The sequence below is a fragment of the Corvus brachyrhynchos genome, unplaced genomic scaffold (genome assembly GCF_000691975.1).
Source record: "Corvus brachyrhynchos isolate BGI_N302 unplaced genomic scaffold, ASM69197v1 scaffold17, whole genome shotgun sequence".
NCBI classification, from domain to species: domain Eukaryota; kingdom Metazoa; phylum Chordata; class Aves; order Passeriformes; family Corvidae; genus Corvus; species Corvus brachyrhynchos.
In genome coordinates this window covers 13,272,896-13,292,287 of record NW_008240046.1, presented here as the reverse complement: position 1 = coordinate 13,292,287, position 19,392 = coordinate 13,272,896, and the positions used below count along the sequence as shown (strand labels likewise).

General features: G+C 38.3%; 1 protein-coding gene across 5 annotated transcripts in view; it reads right to left on the bottom strand.

Annotated features, from left to right (window-relative positions):
* Positions 1-630: 630 nt before the first annotated feature.
* DCTD (dCMP deaminase) overlaps positions 631-19,392 on the bottom strand; it is a 58,873-nt gene continuing 40,111 nt past the window's right edge. For 4 of the 5 annotated variants that reach the window (XM_017744334.1, XM_017744333.1, XM_017744330.1 and 1 more), the window contains 5 exons: positions 15,620-15,731; positions 14,123-14,258; positions 5,177-5,293; positions 3,886-3,982; positions 631-1,942 (listed from right to left, as the gene is read on the bottom strand). In XM_017744334.1, coding sequence (XP_017599823.1) covers positions 1,864-1,942; positions 3,886-3,982; positions 5,177-5,293; positions 14,123-14,258; positions 15,620-15,731 — 541 coding nt within the window. In that variant the 3' untranslated portion in view covers positions 631-1,863. Of the gene's footprint in view, positions 1,943-3,885; positions 3,983-5,176; positions 5,294-14,122; positions 14,259-15,619; positions 15,732-18,369; positions 18,413-19,392 lie in introns of those variants that run through there. The other variant, XM_017744331.1, reaches the window with a different exon arrangement.

The following is a 19,392-nucleotide window of genomic DNA, read 5'->3' as shown; positions in this document are numbered from 1 at the left end:
TGAATGTTTATAAAAGAAAAATTACTTTCCTAAAAACATCTGTACATTATTCAAAAAACTTTTCACGTTTTTACGCACATTATATATTCACAGTATCCAAGGCCTAACACGAAACACATAAAGTAACTTGAATAACAATGCATGTACGTTTTAAATCTGAACTTACATTAGCAATTATATACGAAGAAAATAGCAATTTTCTGCAGTTTTCTGCAAAACCCCAAAATTCTGCTTCTTCTCTCCCCTCTGTCCTATTGTCAGACACATATAAGTCAAAATGCTTCCAATTACTAATTCAGACCAAAGAAAAAGATGTGCATAAACTGGCTTAGTGACATTTTGTAAAAGTAATTTTTCAGGTTTCATGCTCCCCCCACACACATATGTGCAAATTTCTTCTTCTGGCACTAATCCACATACCAATTCTGACATGGAAAACAGTTGTAGGAAAAAGAAACTCTGAAATTATCTTACAGTGATCCCTTTAGTGGTCAAATGGTTCATGAAAATTATACTTTATGTAATATCACAAATGCACAAAATATGCTTTCCATATGATTGCAAAAACAGCAGCGCTCTGGAGCCAAGTGCATGACTTAATATTATAATAATGAGTCTACTTCAGTGTAGTGGATTTTAATAAGACTTTAATAATACTGGTATGAAGCCAAATTACATAATGTCCCAAAATATGAAACAAAGCTTTTGTAGAGAAAATAAAAGCTCATTGAAGTATAACCACATTAAAAAAAAAAAAAACAGCAAAAACAACAAAACAAACAACCACCAATGTTATCTAAACAAAGCCATTAGGCATATTTAATTTTTAAAAATCAAATTAGAGAAAAGGAACTCAAATCTATTCCCAGATCTCAAGATAAAATTAAAAAGGATATTATTTTAGGCAACATTTATGAAGATGGAGGTACTATGTCAGCACTGGGAAACAAGCTAACACCGTAATTACATCTTTTGGCACAGATATGGATATGGGTTGAGTATCTCCAATTTCTCTCAAAGGACAAGAAATGATTCAGATACCTTACAGGTGGAGTTTAAAACTGAGCTATGTTGATTATCTAGAAACAGCTTAGGCCAATAAAATTATTTTCTTCTACAGGTGGAAGCAAACTCAGTGCAAGAGTCACAGAGGTAAAGAGCCAAATTATTTACTCCCTTAACCCCCTTCAGTTCTAGAGTCTTGGGGAAAACAAGGATTTGAAAGCACCTGTAAAGCATGGACAATTCTCAGAACAGCTTCCTCTCTCAACCCTCCCCAAGTATGGCAATGTCAGACAGCAATTAAAAGAAAGATCAGAATTTCATTTGTTGGGTAACAAGCAGAATGCCACACATTCTTAAGGCTGTAAACCCTTTTAAATATTAGTGTTATGCTAGTTGGAAGATTAGCATTTGCATGGATAACATTTTTTGTTCTCTATTAGGATCAACTTTAAAGATTCACATATCCAACAGAGAGATCAACATATATTAGCATATTCCAATGTACTACTGGTTACAAGTACCACTGTTAAACTGAGTCTAAACCTCTGCTGACAGCCCATCAGAGCATGTGGGGATGAATACAGGAAGAATCAGAACAGTTTTCTTTACATATATTGTTTCATCTACGTGTCTCCACTTTTTAAGCAGTTTTGATAAAGGCATAAAAAATTTTTAAGTAGATTTAGATTCCACATGACAAGATGAACTAAGGGGGACATTTTATGCCTTGGATTTCTTATAAGTCTACTTTAGCTACAGGAACCTTTAAAAAGTTGCAAGTAACTTCGAGATGAAAGGCATTAGCAGCTTTTTAGAAAAGGATAATCACACTCTTCTAAAGACATAATGAGACATAATTCACAGAAGCTTTTGACTTGGTCTGCTGTTAATTGAATCAAAGTCGATGATGATCTTGTTACACTTTGGCTTGAATTCCCTAAAAAAAAAAAAGAAAAATACAGATACTAGTTAGTGAGTAGTTAAAACATTTTGCTTGCTTTAGTTCCAGCTAAATTTTTGAAGGAATAAAAAAATCCCAAAAAACACATCCTTGGATTCTCATAGTTTTCTTCTCTATGGGAGCCAATTATAGTGCACCACACTGAGAGAAACCCAGACAAGAAAGACTAAGACAAAAAGACACATGGGGTGGGTTACCCTGTACATTCTTCAGCTATTGGAGTTTATAAATCACCCAGGAGTCATAGGACTTTTAACAACTTAGCTGCAGGTGGTGGCATCCTGCTACCAGGTCTGGGAGTTTTGTTCATATATATTAATATTTCAAATATTTAAAAAATATATTTAAATATGTAGACACAGATATAGGAATCCAGAAAAATATTTAAATATACTGTATATGTATGGATATAAAAAAGATATTTGGAATGCATTTTGATAATATTGATATTTTGATCAATTTTTTCCTGCCAAGTTTTTCTAAAACATTTCCAAGCTTTGTGTCAGCATATTAAAATATTTTTTGTGCAAGGGGAATAGATCACATTATGCCATACTGGGTAAAACCCAAACTAGTTAAGAGGGAATAATTTAAAAATTGTAACTTTAGAACTCAAAAATTAATACTGCCACAAAATGTTTCCTTTTATTATCATTAGAGCATCTGCTACAGCAATTAGCATGGAAGGTATATGGGGACTGAGCATATATTTTCCAGTCTTCCAGTAAACAAAAGATTATGCAAATAGTGTGGATTTAGTGCCTAATTAAGTTCTGCAGTTCAGTTCAAGAGATTCATTAAGTACCACCTACATCCTTAGCAATCGATACAAGGATAAGTAACAGTCAACACAGGAAAGTACATGCTGCTGACCACAGAAACTCTGAATGCTTTATTCAGAATAGCAATCTGAAAGGCAAGAAACATTTCTCACCCTGGAAAAGTTACAAGATCTGACTTGCAAGAGAATGATTTATGCTTCTTAGTCAAATAGTCTTAGTAGGCAGGAAATACACTGAAAGACTAAAACTGAATTTCAAGTACTGCTTTGTTTTTCCATGGATGTTTCTTAGCCCAGTAGGTATCTTTCATCCTAAAATTTTATCTGTCAGAATTGTTATGTTTGCAAATTTTTCAAAGTCTTTATATTAATATTGTAAAACTTTTTAGAGTTGCAAAGCCTCCCTGACTACATAATTAGCCTCACCCACAGCATGTTACTCCTAGCTGTTGAACAGATTGTCTTTAGGTATCTCTGTCAGTGTCTTTAAAAACCCCACCCTTGAAACATTTTTCAGATTATCATTACTTTAAGGCAAATATTCCAAGTTTTACCCTTTTCTCACAAAAAAAGCTGACCAAAGAAGATGAACAGCTATATGCACCAAGAATTAATTACAGGTGGCTTGTTGGACACCTTCCCAAATTGACTGCAACAAAAAGATACTGAAGTTTCAATAAGGATGGAGTAATCCACAAAAACAATAACAACAAAAAGATCAGTTGGTTGTTTCAGTCCAACTCATGATCACAGGATAATTCAGGTTGCGAGGGACTTAAAGGTCATCTAGCCCAACCTCCTGCTCAAGGCAGGGTCAATGAGGATTATCCTGGGTACGATGTAACAAATACCACCCCCTTTGCAATTTCACTTGCATTCCAGGAACAAAATGAGTCATGCACCATTTTCTCATACAAACGTTGCGAAATTGAACTTTAACCATACACTAGACAAAAGAATGGTTCAACAGTCTGTCAGCCCAGTTCTTCTACAGAGCAATCCATCTACAAACGCTACAGAGGAATGAAATGCTACATGACTCAAAGAAGAAAAACATTTGCCCTAAAGTTGGTCTCTCTCACACCCCCCTTTTCTTCCATTCCACAGTAAAAATAAAGTTAATTCAAAGCTCTCTCACCTATATATAATACCTGCCAAATCAAACATCCGCCGTGCAGCTGTCATTTCTGTAGTGTCATGATACTTGTCGGACATGAAAATAACTTCCTTTATGCCTAAAGAAGTCACATGAAAAAATGTTGGAATTGCACTAAAAAAAATAGCAATGTCTGGTGCACAAAATCAGAAGAGGCAGCATTCATCCACATGCTCTACAACTCCTTGGTACACCTCTACTCATAAATGTATGCTGTGTAAAATTGCTGAGTGATCTTTGCCTAAATCACTTAGGCAGGGGAGAAATACAAAGGCTTCAAAAGAGAATTCACAAGTGTTTCACAGCTGACCAACATCTTCCTGTGTTTGCCAGACAGCATGAATAGCAATACATTGCAATTTAGAGCTGATCTAAGTGCATAAGGAAAAGGATGAGTGACTACATTGAGAACAAGCAGCCAATCTACCTTGAAGACCATTTGATTTTGATTCTGTAAGTAAGAGAATTGTATGAAGCACAAATGCAGAATACCATTATCTTTCCCTCTTCATCCCTCTTGATTTCAAACCATACTGAACCAAAATAAAGAAGCATTCTGTTTGCTGCTTTCTTCCTAGATTCCTGTGGCCATTAGTAGTGAGAGACACTTCCCAGAACAGCAATCCATGCTGGGACTGCATGACTTCACTCAATGAGCAAAATATATGCTACTTTAAGCAGAGATTTTTACAGAACTGAAGCCTGCTGTAGATACTGCCTAATCTCAAAAAAGGAGACACATTTAGGCCAGCACACTTGCTGCAGTGGCACAGATTTATAATAATTGTAATGAAAGACATAATTAAAGGAGGATCATAGAAATCTTATGGCATTTATGAGCAAAGATATTTTAAAATCTTCAAATATCTACCATGCATCACATTCAAATTAAACTTTCATGTATATACTCCCAACAGACCTTTTTCATGCAGAAGTTTATTTCTTTCTGCCCTACTCTATTCAATGTGCCAGAGCACAGTAAAATTGACAGTAATTATATGCAAAGCCTGTGTTGTTCTTTGGCAGCTCCTGGTCGAAGAAGTTACAAACCTAAATTAGAAGCACGTTTAGAATCACAGTAGATGCAATTAGCACTGGAAAAATTTGGCACCATTCAGATGCAAAAACCCCCCCAAGTAGCATCTTATGAAGTTGACAGTGCAATTAATTTAGATCTAACATCAGCAATTTAACATCAAATACATCTATTAGAAGATACCAATGAGCAGGCAGCACTGCAACCCTGAAAAAGCAAGCTGGCACTACTGCTTACCTGCCTGGATGATGAGCTTTGCACATTCATTACATGGAAATAAGGCAACATACATGCTGCAGCCTTTCACGTCAGCTGAGTTTTTGTTCATGATGGCATTCAATTCGGCATGGCACACTGATTAAACAAGGGAAGAAACTATTCATAATACTGATCATTAAAATAAATCGGTCAAACTAAAATTAAAGTGTTACAATATAACTGCTTACATCTTTTCAAAGGCAAATAGGTAGCACAGCTTATCATAAAGGGCAGAGAAGGAAATAAAAGCAGAAATACCAAGATCGATGAAGGTCAATTGTTCTGACCAGGCTGCCGATTAGTAATGATATCATTAAGTGCATTAGCACTGCCATTTGCTAACACCTATTGCAGGCAACAAAGCTGTAGGCTGTGGGCCAAGCCATTGCAACCACCCTTAGTGAAGCAATATCTCACAGCTTCACAACTCTCTGGAGTATCTAATTGCCAGTATAAAACAGCTCATTTATGTGTTTACATGCACAGATAGGAACAGTCTGATGGTTGTAAGAGCGCGCTGTGCGCTCTGAAAGGCAGCAGAATCGCCAAGTAAAACCGAGCAGCTCTGTCCTCTGGGCCTCAGAACAGCTCAGCACTGCTGCAGGATTCTCCCACCCCCAGAATACACAAGACACACTTGGCCATAAAAACGTCCAGCTCTAATATTAAAGTGACTTTACTGCTCATTAAAAGGTGCCAGACTTCCCAAGCAGAAAAACAAAGTCCTGTATTTCTCCATGGATTTGAGATAGGCCAGGTAGCAACAGACCATCCTGCCTTATTCCACCATAACACAGTAGCTCTTTCTGGACAGACAGCACCTTAGGGTTTCAGTGCTTATAAGGTACACATCAGCAGATTATCTAGAGTGTTACCAACACAGCTGAGAAGAGTGCAGTTTCTGTGTCATCCACAATGGAGCTCTGAAAAAAACATTAGCATCTCCACGAGAACTTCCTGTTTACTCCTAGGAATAACAGCAAGTTGCATAATTTATATACCTACCTACTAAGAAACTGCCTGCTGCCCTGACTTCTTAAACAGATGCTGAAGTGTGGTGTGGGTTTGAGATCATTTAGAGACCTGCATGTGCAGACAGCATTAAGAGTTTTTCCACTGCTTGTTTTGAAGAACAGATTTTTTTAAAAAGTCCTTTTCTTCTCCCTTGTGCCCATGTGAAAATTAAAACAGACCAAGTTTCACAGCACAACTTCATAGTAAACTTGGTGCTGTATGCTGACCTCTGTGTGAATGATCTCACCACAGAAATAACTGAGTGCAGTACCTTCAACACGCAGGAATCATTGCTGAATGGAAATGTTTTCCGTATGCACTAAATGTCTACATGGAATTTTCTATATAACAGCTAATGCACTACAAATTTACAGCCTACCTTACAGCACACAAACTTTCCCACGCAGACAAGTCACAAGGGACCAAACACTTACAAAAAAAAGCTCCGTATTGGCTTCTACCATGCCCATGTTACGCTGTCCACATACGTTCTCATAACCAGTAAAGCCAGAAACCAACACAAAAAATAGGAAATTGAAAAAGAAAAAAACAACCAAGAGCCAAGAACCATCACATTAAGGCTTCTTTTACTATTATTACTGTTTCTATTGCAACTGTTATTGGGTCCCACTGTATTTTAAACATATGCCATTAAGTGTGTGAGAGATGCAATTATATGAACGTATTCATTTAGAAAATCCAGAAAATATGTTGAACTCCAAGTATATTCCTAAGTTGCATCAATCTTATAAAGCCTTTACAGTAAATAGTCAGAGAATTATTTTTCCGGGGTTACAGAGGATTGAGTGAAAGAGTGACATTATTTCCACAACTGGAACTAGGGGTTATGTCAACAGGACAGAAACATCACTCTTAAGTTTCTTTGAACAATATATTTATGTTCTAGGCAGCAGTTTAAAATATGGAAGGCCTCCAGAAAGAAGGATGTTTTCAAAGGCTCCCAAAACTAAAAAAGAAACAAAATTAATTCCTTTAGTAAATATTTTTCCTTCACTAAAACTCAGAAATCTTCAGCCATAAAATCAGACAAGTTTCATTACTAGTATTGCAACAAGTTTCCTTCCTGCACTAATGAGAGAAAAAGGTTCTTTTGGCAGACTTCTACAAACTTTCAACAAAAAACCTCTTCCCAAGCAAAAACAAGATCAGGCCAAAAATAACTTATAGAAGATAATCAGCTGGAGCAAGGGAAAAACATAAATTTTGCCTCCTGACCATTTTCACACAATCTGAAGTTGAGAAAAATTACAACTCTCTCATGTGGACAGAAGACACAGCGACAGCAGTAAGAAACAGAGACATCATTAGAAGACAAAAAGTACTTAAGTCTCCAACAAACCCAGCAGATTTCCACTTTAAATAGAAAAGGAGGTATGTTTTTCATGTGTGCAGTAGCCTAACCAAGTATTTCTTACTGAGTTTACTGCAGAAAGTAGTACAGGACCAGAACCCTGCCCTGATTCCAGAAGTCATTATTTTCCATCCAATATTACTTTTTTTAGTCTACTGGGCTATTAAATACCAAACCACTTTGTCTCAGTTGCTGTGATTTGGGAGTATATTCTGGGGAACAATCATTACATGTGCCTTTGTTTTCATATGTCTCCCTTGACATCTGCTACTTATCAAGGGATATTATGCCAGATGGTCCTTAAGAAGGTACTGGCATCAGACAAGTATTTTTAGGCTTTGTCCCATCACTCTTAATTCCCTTTTACTCATATTCACCTCTCTCTCACAAACAGGCATTGACTAGGTAAGATAGGTCTATTGTCCCCAGATTTTTCTTATAGACCTCCCCAGCTTTTCTGAGAGACAGAAAACAAATCCAGAAGTCCAAAATTCCTCTTGTTCTGACTCTAGTTTACATTTGGCGTGTAATGAAGTTTTCTAATCTGTTAAGAGCTCCTGCTAATAGTTACAAATTGTTCTCTCTGAGATAGTAAGAAGCTAACTTAAAATAACCTTTCACAGGTGCACAGTATTCAGAACTCTGAAAACTGTATCTTTAGGTAGACTAGTAAAACTAAGAATTTTTACAATACCCTATGAGGGGCTCCAGAGATTTGGGTTTTTAAAAAAAAATATTCACATATAGCCAACATAATATCAAGTCCACAACACTGGTTTCCATTCTGGAAAAGCAGCTTGAAAAGTATTCTCAAAAGGTTTCATTAGCTGAAGAAATAACCATGCAACGAGAAGTTAAGTGTGTGCTCTGACATTCCCACCAGCTGCTACTATGTTCATGGGGAGGAAGGGGGGGGGGGGAAAGAAAAAAGCCAGTGACTGACTGCTTCATTACTGGTAGTATTAATTGCTAGTGTTTCTATCTGTTCTCATTGCAGGCTAGTTTGTGTTGCCTAGCTGAGGTAGTATTCATCCTTAAGCTCACCTGTAAATAAGAGGCCCCTGCTCACCCTATAAATGGTAAATTTTCAGGATTGAACACTTAACATGAGCATGTTCCCAGTGGGTTGCAGAGTCAGAAGTACTCTTCCCACATACTAAATGTGTTCTGACTAGCAATTTTATAAGAACCACAAGACTAGTCAAAGTGTTTAATACTGTTTAAAGGCTTACATGCTTGATGAAGAGCATGCTAGGGACCACCATAACGCTAAAGACCCTTTAAAGAAGCAATCAGAGGAAGGGTTAAGGAGAATGACTTTTTAATGCTATTAATTACTAATTGAGCCAGACTAGGAATTTTGTTATCCTTTACTTGCTGGAACTCTGACACTGAACACAGCAAGAATCATAGAAGGTATCAAAACATTAATTTAAAGAATAGAGTCTGGAGTGACAACCACTGGGGACAGTGGTTGATGGATCTGGAATTTGTAGAATGACGTCTATTTTTTGTCAACCTTTTTGAAAGCATAAGGATGGTTGCTGGTCGCTCCATTAAGGGCAGGCAGGACACTGATGCTGGGCTGGCAGTGCCCTCAGCCCTTCCTGCTGTTGTCTCTCTCACTCTGTGTGCTAGAGAGGAGCAGCTGCTGTGGTCAGGGCACAGAGTCCAGGATACCAGCACCAGATTTGTTGGGAGCCCAAGCTTCTTCAGACTGCAGTAAGAAAAATGGAAGCCCAGCCTCACTGCTTTCCTCCATGAATAACAAGAACCGGGAAGTGAAGATGGGAACCACTCAGCCCATTTATGAACATCACAAAACTTGCTGTGGTCAGACCAGAGAAGCCCCTCTCAAAACCTGAGCAGCATTAGCTAACCCACCCTATTTCACAGTTTCTCCCATCCTGCTCCAAGTTGGTTCTACTCCTAACAGAACACAGAGGTGTTTCTTAGTGGGCAAGTAGAACAAGAGGAATCGTTTCTAAATCTCCAAACTTTCTACAGATTTGATGTATGACACCAGAATTGGACAAAAATCCATGCAGGACAAGAGTGAGTGGCTGTAAGTGGAGACCATCTCCTAGATACCCTTCCCAGCTAAAGCATCATCTTTGCCAGTTGGAGAGAGAGCATCACACTTCTTCAGAGTGCCTTATCAAATTTTGTGCTGTCAAAATAACAGCTTCTATAAAACTAACATTTGCCTGAATATTGTTGAGTGTTCATTTCTCTGAAAAATTGACAAAAAAGCTCATAATCCTAACACAAGGAAACATTGATAACAGTTTGTTTCATTTTACACAGCAGGTACTGTTCAATTAGAGCATACTTTTTGCCACAGCACATATTTTATCATATCTGAACCTGTATAAATATTTGTAAGCATATTTACTCAATATTTTCTGTATTGCTCAGAGGTTTCTAAATTTGCCAGTCATTTTAATTTAAAACTCTTAATTAGAGACTGGTTGTCAAATGGATGTTCTTAGATTACAGTGGAGACAGAGGGCATAACAGGAGCACAGCAACTAGAATTAGTTGTTAGATTTGTGTTGAGGAGAAAAATGTAGTATTTTAAATGATTGGTGAGAGGAAACTGAGCATCAACAAATACTTGGATTCATCTAACAGAAACAGAGGGCACACTTTTGACTCTGAAAGACAGAATTTTGCCTAATTATTATGACGCTTCTGCACATAGTACTGAACACAATGCTTCACGAAGAGCTTTTAGTAACATCTTAGTAAATGTTTAATAACATCTCAGTAAAACTGGCCTTCCATTTCTCTCATGTGCACAGACACATCCCTGCTGCTGTCACTGACTGGCAGCCTGGAGCCAGTTCCAACATAATGACAAAATCCTGATTTTGTGCTGTGAAAAATGGCATTCTGCAAAACACCCTGAGCTTTCTGACATAACTAGGCTATACTGTTCAAATATACACTAAAACTAGAAGGAAGAGCCTTTATCCACTTCAAGAGTCTCATAAGGAATGCACTGTATCAATACAGGTGATGCATGTCACTATTCCCGTAATATCCAAATGCCTTGCGAATGTTTGCATCCTCTAAGGTAAGGTGAACATTACCTACCACATTTTGACGCCTTCTCCCAGTAGCAGCTCAGGTTACACCTGGATTTCTTAATCAAGCACAACCCTGCCCCTAACAGTGAGCTGAGCAGAACTCACTCTTGAGGGTGTGAGATAGATATATACAGTATATTGCAGCAGACGTAGACAACCAAGACAGTGGTGAATTTCAAACCAACAAGTTTCAAGATACAGCAAAATTCAAGAGTGACAGGACTTGTTTAACCTTACAACAGAAGTTCAAAAGGTAACTGCTATCAGTAAGTGCACAGAGAAGGAGGAAGGGTTAACTTCCTAACAGTGAATAAGAAAAGCTGAAAGAACAATGCTGGCACACACAAGAACCTATAAACTAACCACAGATAAATTTAGGGTGGAAATTGGAAGATTTTTAGCCATGAAACAGTGAACCTGGTCAGAGCTGTGGGGTCAATACATCCATCAGTTCTGCTGGAGCTCAATAAATTTGTTACAGGATCACCTAACTTCCTTCTGCAAAGATTGCCTCTGGGTCCAATCCCCTACTATGTCTATGCTGCTAAACACAGACAGGGCCAGGGACTGGCCCCTGGCCCTGAGGCCAACTGGCACAGACTGGCTCGTGTCCTTCTTAGGAGTCCCATCAGCAATACACTGCCCTTGGCCCTGGGTTTCCTCAAGATCCACGTCTCAAGAGTCCCATGAGACTACAGTTATTTTGTATGTCTCAGTTCAAAGGGCATAAAGAAGTGAGAATGCTTTTATGCAGCCCACCAGAGAGAGATTTTCAGAGCATGAAACAGAGTATGTGTTGCACATCTGCCAGTGTGGCCTGAGGGAAGGAAGAGGGTTAAGCATACCATCTCAGCAGGCTTTGCGTTATAAGCCTATACCTGATGACTGTTTTCTTGCAGTCTTTTTTCCACCCTGCCCTCCAGAGCATCATTGGAAGAGCAGTACTGAAGCTTTCATCTGAAGGAAGCTAGCCAGAGTGGTGCAAAACAGATGGGAAGTGAGCTAAGTGTTTATGCCTAACCCACAACAATACCCAAGACCAGGTGGTCAGCACTCAGATCTAACCCCAGCCCTTTTCTATAGCGCTGCGGATGCATGAAGTAGCTCCAGAAGACATCTCCCAGCTTAGTGTGGTGGTACATGCACAATTACCATCAGCTTTATCTAATTCTTCAAGCTACATTGCAGTGCTGAAAGTACCATCATTCCCATAATTAGCTAATGGAGTACATAGTAAGATTGTACCATCTCTGAACAAGCCAGTTAGCAAAATGCAAGGATAAAAAGTTCAATTTACACAAATGTCGTGATGATTAGCAAAAGGAGAAAGGAAAAATGACAGTTTAATGAGATTTTAGCAGCAATTCTATGTGTCTCTGCATCTACCAGAATTTTTTTAAGCAGAAGATTTTTTTTATATATATACTTGTCTGGTCTGTCAACTGTGCTATCAAGATTAATAAGAAATTGCTAGAGTTTAAATGATCTGTGAATTACAAAATAGGTTGTTTATTCATCACAGCAGACACTTTGTGTTACAAAGTCGTGATTTTTTTAATGAGGTGAAGACTAAGATAATGGGGGAAAGGGCAGTTGTTAGACCAACTCCTGGAAATCAACTCAGCACTCCAAGCTGTTACTAGTTAGCTCATTTTTTAAACATCACATGCTCTGCATCTTCTGCAGTCAGAGTTAACAGAAAGAAAAAATTTCTCACATCATCTTGTACAAAGAAAGATTCCTCACAGCACTTTTAGTTTAAATTGGTCAGCTTAGATTTGAGTGCCTGGAACATGCTCAGATGCCAGACACCACCCATACTGATTTTAGTTCAGAACGGAGACCTTACAGCAGCATAAAAATTCAACCAAAATCAATATTCTGTTTTCAGTGCTTTATATTTAATCAATGGGCTAACACTTGTTTCCTCACCTATAAATAAAGAGCAGTCATAACTAAGTTGTACCATTATGGTCACAGCACTACATGTAAAACCAGTGGTTTAGAGCAGACTTCAAATTCAGCAGGGGCAGACTTCAAATTTGGCCCTATATTACAAAAAATAATATGAAATGGTCTCGAGCTTAAGAGTTACCATTAGAGGTTTTATAATAAATTGGTGAAGTGAACAAGGACAAAGTACTGGGGTTTTAAGAAGTCAAAAATATCAAACTGATGAATTATGTGCTGAGCCACTGCATATAATCTTTCACTTCAATGCTATAGAAAACCAGAAAATGGTTTTTAGAGAGAGCTCTGAGTGAACTCAGGCTATGTCAAAACTCATGCAAGTTTAATTTCTCTGTCACACCAACTGTTAAAGTTACAAGTAAGAAACAGAATTAGTAGGCAGGGCTAAATACTGGTCACTGGAAAAGAGTCAGAGCAGTATTTCTCTGCAAAAGGTAAACTCTGGTGCTGACTTTCCCCCACCCAAGCAGGGAGAAGGGAAAATTTCTCAAGGCTCTTGTTCTCCCTTTTGTGCTTCTCCTCCTTGTCATTCCTCAGCTCAGGACAGGCTGAGATGCAGCACAGGATGAAGAAGTTCCTAATACCTGTTTTTCCTGTGCCCATGGCTTCTGCTGCACTGGTCTCACACACACAGGTGCAGCAGGAGCTGGAGTGGGGACAGAAAGACAAAGGGGGACTTAAGGCAGCACGGGGACTGGATGGTCTCTTACCCGTCCTACCCAAGGTTTCTTCCCCGCATCAGCCACTGCAGGCCACACGGCAGCTCTCAACCCCATTCCCACACACGGCAGACAGCACTCGTGGCATGCAGCCTGAGGCAGCCCAGTGTCCTTGGCTCCTGGAAATCACACCTGATCCAGAGGAGCAAGTGCACAGCCCTGCTGATAGGTCCACAAAATTTCACGGAAGGCCCTTCAAAGCACATTTACAGAAGGCCAAACTATGCCTACTGCAAAGACAAAGGCAAGATCCAAAGCAGCACTCAACCACATTTACCATGAAACCATCCTTGCTCTTCATTTTTGTTCATTTAGTAAATGTGAATCAAATCAAACGCTGAAATAAACAGTGAAAGTCACCTCACTGCACACAGACACCCAAGACAAATATTCAGCTTCCTCATAGCATGTATAACCTATGCCATCAACACCTGAAACGGAAATTTCCCACAACCACTGGAGTTTACAATTTTAATACCTGTATTTTAGACCCAATTACTTGTTTTGCATATACACACTGTAATTTCTGTGGAGACGAACACACAGAAGCAGCAAACCAAAATGGCTAATATGTACGAACCCATTTCACCAGGAAGTCAGTCCTTCAAAAAGACTGTGATTTTTATCCTGTTGTACCACATATGGGCACACTAACAATATCAAGTGAGTGGAAGAAAAACTGATCAATACTTTACCAGCTGAACTTTCACATATACAGACATGACAAGTCTAACCTGTCAACCTCAAGAAGCCTTACCATAAGGATATTTTGTGTCTAGTCTATTTGCTCCTGTTCTTGTCCAGGGTAGTACATCATCACTGCAACCATTAGGCATCCCATTGTAGCCAATTCCAACAATCTTGTTTTCTGAATTTACAATGCAGGCACCAACCTAAATAAAATCAGATTTATATAGCACCAACAGAATGCAAAACAATGTGTTAACAATAAAGATGAGACATGAATAGTCAGTCCTACAGTTTTCATTTAAGAGATACAAGCTTCACTTAATATATTAAATCACACCATCTAGTGAGCAAGGCTACAATTGTACCTAACTGGTGGGGCTTTGAAATAAATCAGGGCAGATGTAACTCTGCTACTCCTTTGGTCATGCTGTTCCCATCCCAGCCTGCCAGCACTGTTTCTTGCCTGCTTATGAAATGAACCTAGTTCAGGGAGCAGAAACAGCACTGAATGAACCCTAGTAAACACGTCAGTTCAACTCCCCAAACCAGCTTTTCCAGCAACAGTATGAGCAACAGGAGCAAAAGAAAAGTTATGAAAGATGTAACAGAAATACAAGTGTTGGCTTGCTTATGCAGGCCTCACAGGCCTTTGTGGCTTGTTTACACAAACACGCACTAAAATTCCAAACCTTTTAACTCCCACCCTTTTTTGCTTCAACCCAAGTCTACAAAGGGACTCCTCTTAAAGAATGATGAAGTGTCCCTTTTTTTATGTTTTCTGCCCATATTATTTATTGAAATGGCAATAGTACTAATTTTAATTCACACAATGTGTTTAATCAACCTGCCCTTGGGTAACAAAAATTTAGCCCCAAGTGAATGACCTTCAGAGAGCTAAGTGCTGTAATGTACCGAAGGCAGCAAGTAAGTGAAAAGATTGTTTTTCTGGGATTTGCTTCCTGATTTTTTTCACACAAAGGAAATCTAACAGGATGAGTGGATCCTGCAGAATAGCATTTCAGGAGCTGTATCAATCACCTGAAATCAATATTGAACAATATTGAACAGAGGCACATGGAAGATGTGAAAAATGGGAACTGACAGTGAAGCATAGGGAAAAGGGGATCCTGAGGGAGGAAACAAACTAGAAGAAAACTCCAGTCAACCCAATAACAAACAAACAAATACTCTTACAGGTGAGGAAAAGAAACTTGTAAAATGCTGTGTCTTAAAAAACTACAACCTAAAACTTCCAGCAGTTTTATCCTCCTCTAAAAGTGACTACATTTACTGAAAAAAGGAGACAAAATGCATGTGTTATTTTAACTTCCAGATGAAAAGATGATTTATAAAAGTCCAAGCTACAAATGTACACAGAATTATACACATGAGGTCAGGCCCAATAAGAGAATTTCTGTAACAGAAGGTGCTGACTACGTTAAAAACTGAATAGCTATACACTGAAATAACTTTTATTAAGAAATCCCTGGAAGTGCTAGGTGTACATCTGATGTGATATGCAATATAGATTAGGTTATCTTTTTATTATATGTTGCCTTCTTACCTGAGAGCTTGGATCCTTGCTTCTTTGTGCTGACAGAAAAGCTACTGCCATAAAATATTCAGGCCATTCCAAATAATCCTCTCTTTTTTTGCAGGATGCTTCACTGCTGAAACTATAGTTTATAGACAAAAACAGCCATCAGCAAACATCACAGACCTAGAGTTACTACAAACTGTATTATTTTAATGTGCACAGTTTAAAGTAACAGTAATGTACACAGTTTAAAGTAACCAGGATCAGAATGTGGCTAAGACCACACATTCACTAATATTTTGACAGTAAAACCATCAGTATTATGTGTTTTCCAGGAACTTATACATGCAACATTTCCTTTCAAGGAAAAGGCATCCAAGCGAGGTTGCAAATTTCATTTTTAGATAAGAAGGCTGAGATATTCAAAGCAGTGAGCAATTCAAAGACAGAGCAATTTGTCCTTTATAGATAACACCTTGTATATTTCTAAGGTTGAGGTATATCATGTACTGGCATTCTTCTCACCCAAACAACATAATCTTTTTTATGATGACTGTGATAACTGCCAGCTTCTAATCTAAGTTATTTTGTAGTTCTGCCTATGACAAGTGCTCAGTAGCTTCCTATTTGGTAACTTCCTCTGCAGGCATTAATTTCTGACTATACGGTTATCACTACAAGTTTACCTCTCGTTACAACATTTACCACCAAAGATCTGAGGCCATTCCAACAGTTCCCTGCCAATTTTCTCTTGACATCAGGTCTTATGAAAGCCTTCTGAAAACTGACAGGAGATGGGTTCAAGAACTTTTCCTTTAGATAGAATGGATAAAAGTGCCACAAAAGGTTGCTTCTTTCCCTGCCCTGAAGGGTATATTTGAGGGAAGGAGAAAGGAAAAAAAGGTGATATATCATTTTCTCTTGCCTGCTTATGGGTGAAAGCCTGCTCAGACCAGGTAAGACACAACAGGGGAATTTCTGTGCTTTTCAGCTCAAAGCAAAGGAAGGCAGACATCTCTCTCTCCACACATATATTTAAGCCTTGAAAATTTCAAACAAAAGATCAAATTGAAAGAAATTTCCCCAAATTCTCTCACCTATCATTGCTAGAACTTGAAAACCAAACCAATGGGACATCTCAAATACATTGACTAGCCTATCAAAATACAAGGGGCACAGTACTTTTCTTCTTGGGCTCCTCTTACCAAAGGCTACAGCTTAAGACCAAGATACCCTTCTAGTGATGTACAGCCATGCAGAAAAATACATCACAGGTAACTGCGAGCAGCAAGACATCTCCTAGCAACACTAGTACCAGCACTTTCAGAAGACAAACATTAGAAGGCAAGTGCTTAGTTAATCATTATTTTTATAACTAAACCCATGTATTAGAGGCTTGCAGTTAGCTTGTCATAAAGAGGTTACACTGTTTGAGTGAAGACAATGCCAGCACATGATAAAACTGTACTTAAGAAACCTACAAGGTGCTATTTACCAAAGATAAATTGCTGGTTTTGAATAGTCTGTATGTGGCACATTACAAGTTAGCAATTTTGGCTTGTTCTTGGAACAAATGAGGATCATCTTTAGGGCTACCATCTCAAAGTAAGGAGGAAGAAACACAGAGTCTTGATGTAACTCACACACCTCTCACACACTTTGACAACACTGCAAATAGTGCCCAGAACTGTCAATTGTCAAAGCCAACACACAAATCAAGTGTGTGATTCTAAGAACACCCAAACTGGCATGAATCACTGTAACTAAAGGGTTGGGGCTATATCCTACCAAGGAGGAAAAGTGCTCAGAGAAAGAAGAGATTAAAGACACGCCCTCATACCACTCTGTGCCAAACTGAACTTTGACAGGTTAACTGAAATATCAAGAAAGTGTTTCAGTTTTATCATTATTTAAAATATTTTTTAAAAATGGATTTACAAAAGCTAAAACACAACTGGACTTTAAATGATCACTCTTGGTTAAGGGACATTCACAGTGATGTCTTTGGAGAGGGATGAAACACAATGCAGAACTACACTGAATAAAACATTCTGGGAAAAGGGCTCCAGAAAGATAGTAGTACTCTGAACTAAGAGGTCATGAGATCTCCTTTTGTTAAATTATTCCCTAGCAACTGTACTTATTCAAAACATAACAAAAGGTAGTGTTTACTTTTGTAATAAATACAGAGCTGTATGTAAGTGGAGGTCCCTCAGAGTACCAACTTCACAGGGAGAGGAGCGTATCTAAAAAATAAGCAGAAGGCTTACATCAAAGAGAACATAAAAACCCCCCAAAGCCCTTACTCAATTACTTCTACTTAGCATCACCGTGTTTGGCAAGATAATTCCCTCAGCTCAGTGCACAAGAACTCAAGAGTGTGAAATGCGTATAAACCACTTAATTTCTGATTGAGCAGAAGCCAAGGTCTTGGCTAGCAGTCAAGCACACACATGAAAATTAGTTTATGGATTTGGGGCAGCTGATAATCTTCTTTATGCTCATTTGCAAGTTCTAGAGTTGCATGAATGAAAGCTACTCTAGAAAATACTACAGCTAGCTGTAAAACAGGCAATCAAGGCTTACCCTTAGGATAACCCATAAGAACTTATGAACAAAAATAGCAGAAACTGAAAGCCATGAAGAATACTGCTGAGAACAATGGGGAAAAAAAAACCCTAAATTTTAGAACAGTTAGTAGTCCATAGAAAATTCTGTAAAGATTATTTCAAGGGAAAAGAGAGAAAAAGATTCTGTAACTAGAGAACACTGCCTCCCTTTTCACTTCTTTTTCATCCATCTAGGCTTCAAGTAAGCTGTAACACCATCTGAAAAAGGAACAAATGTCATTCAGCTACTTAAAAAAATGGTCTACCGTAATGAAAAATTTTTTTGAGAATCCTAAAACAGAATTTATCAGCTCAAATTTTTTTCATACAACAATTATGACAGTCAGGTATACAACAATATAGTACAGCTGGAGAACTGGTGAGTATGAGATCAACCTCCATCTTTTTTTAAGTTTTTCTTCTGCTTCCTTATCTTTGATGTCATGTGCATTATGTTACAGCTGTATTCTAGCAGTATTTTCCCCCAGTATCAAGTATACTACTGAAGACCAACTGTCAATACCTTGGCATTGAAATCACAGAAATGAAGGTAAAAAATGAAATGTGTATTAAAAATAAGAAATAAATGTCTTCAGCTAAGCTCTTGTTCCCCAAAAGCCAAACAGGATATGGGCTTTTGATGATCATAAATACAAGCTTCTTCTTTAAATCTTATCTTTTATGATCACTATTAGATCGAATGAATGTGGGATTTCCTTTACTTGAGGCTTCTCACCTTTCCCCTATTACAGGGATTGAGATATGGTCATTACACATTGTATACTGAGAGGAAAGGTTTTGAAAGAGAAAACTCAATCTTTCTTACAGAAAAACAATACTCAGTGCATTGAAAATTAATTATATTCACAATTTTCTTGGGAGATAACCCACCAAACCTGTAAAGACAAACACCGTGTATGAATACTGAGCCTCAATTAAGCAGTACAAGAACACTTCTCTTCAATGAATGTACTTCACTTTTACAGTCACTTCTGACTTTAATTAATTGCATATTACTCACTCCGGTACTCATTTCCGGAAATAATGAACATACGACACCCGGCCTGTTCTTTCTCCTATCCCAGCGATTACGAAACCCAAGTAAAACAGGCCATGCCCTCACCACAGGGCCTTCGGGGGCTTCGGGAGACGCCTCCCCACCGGGACGGCTTTCCCCCAGCACGGCGACCG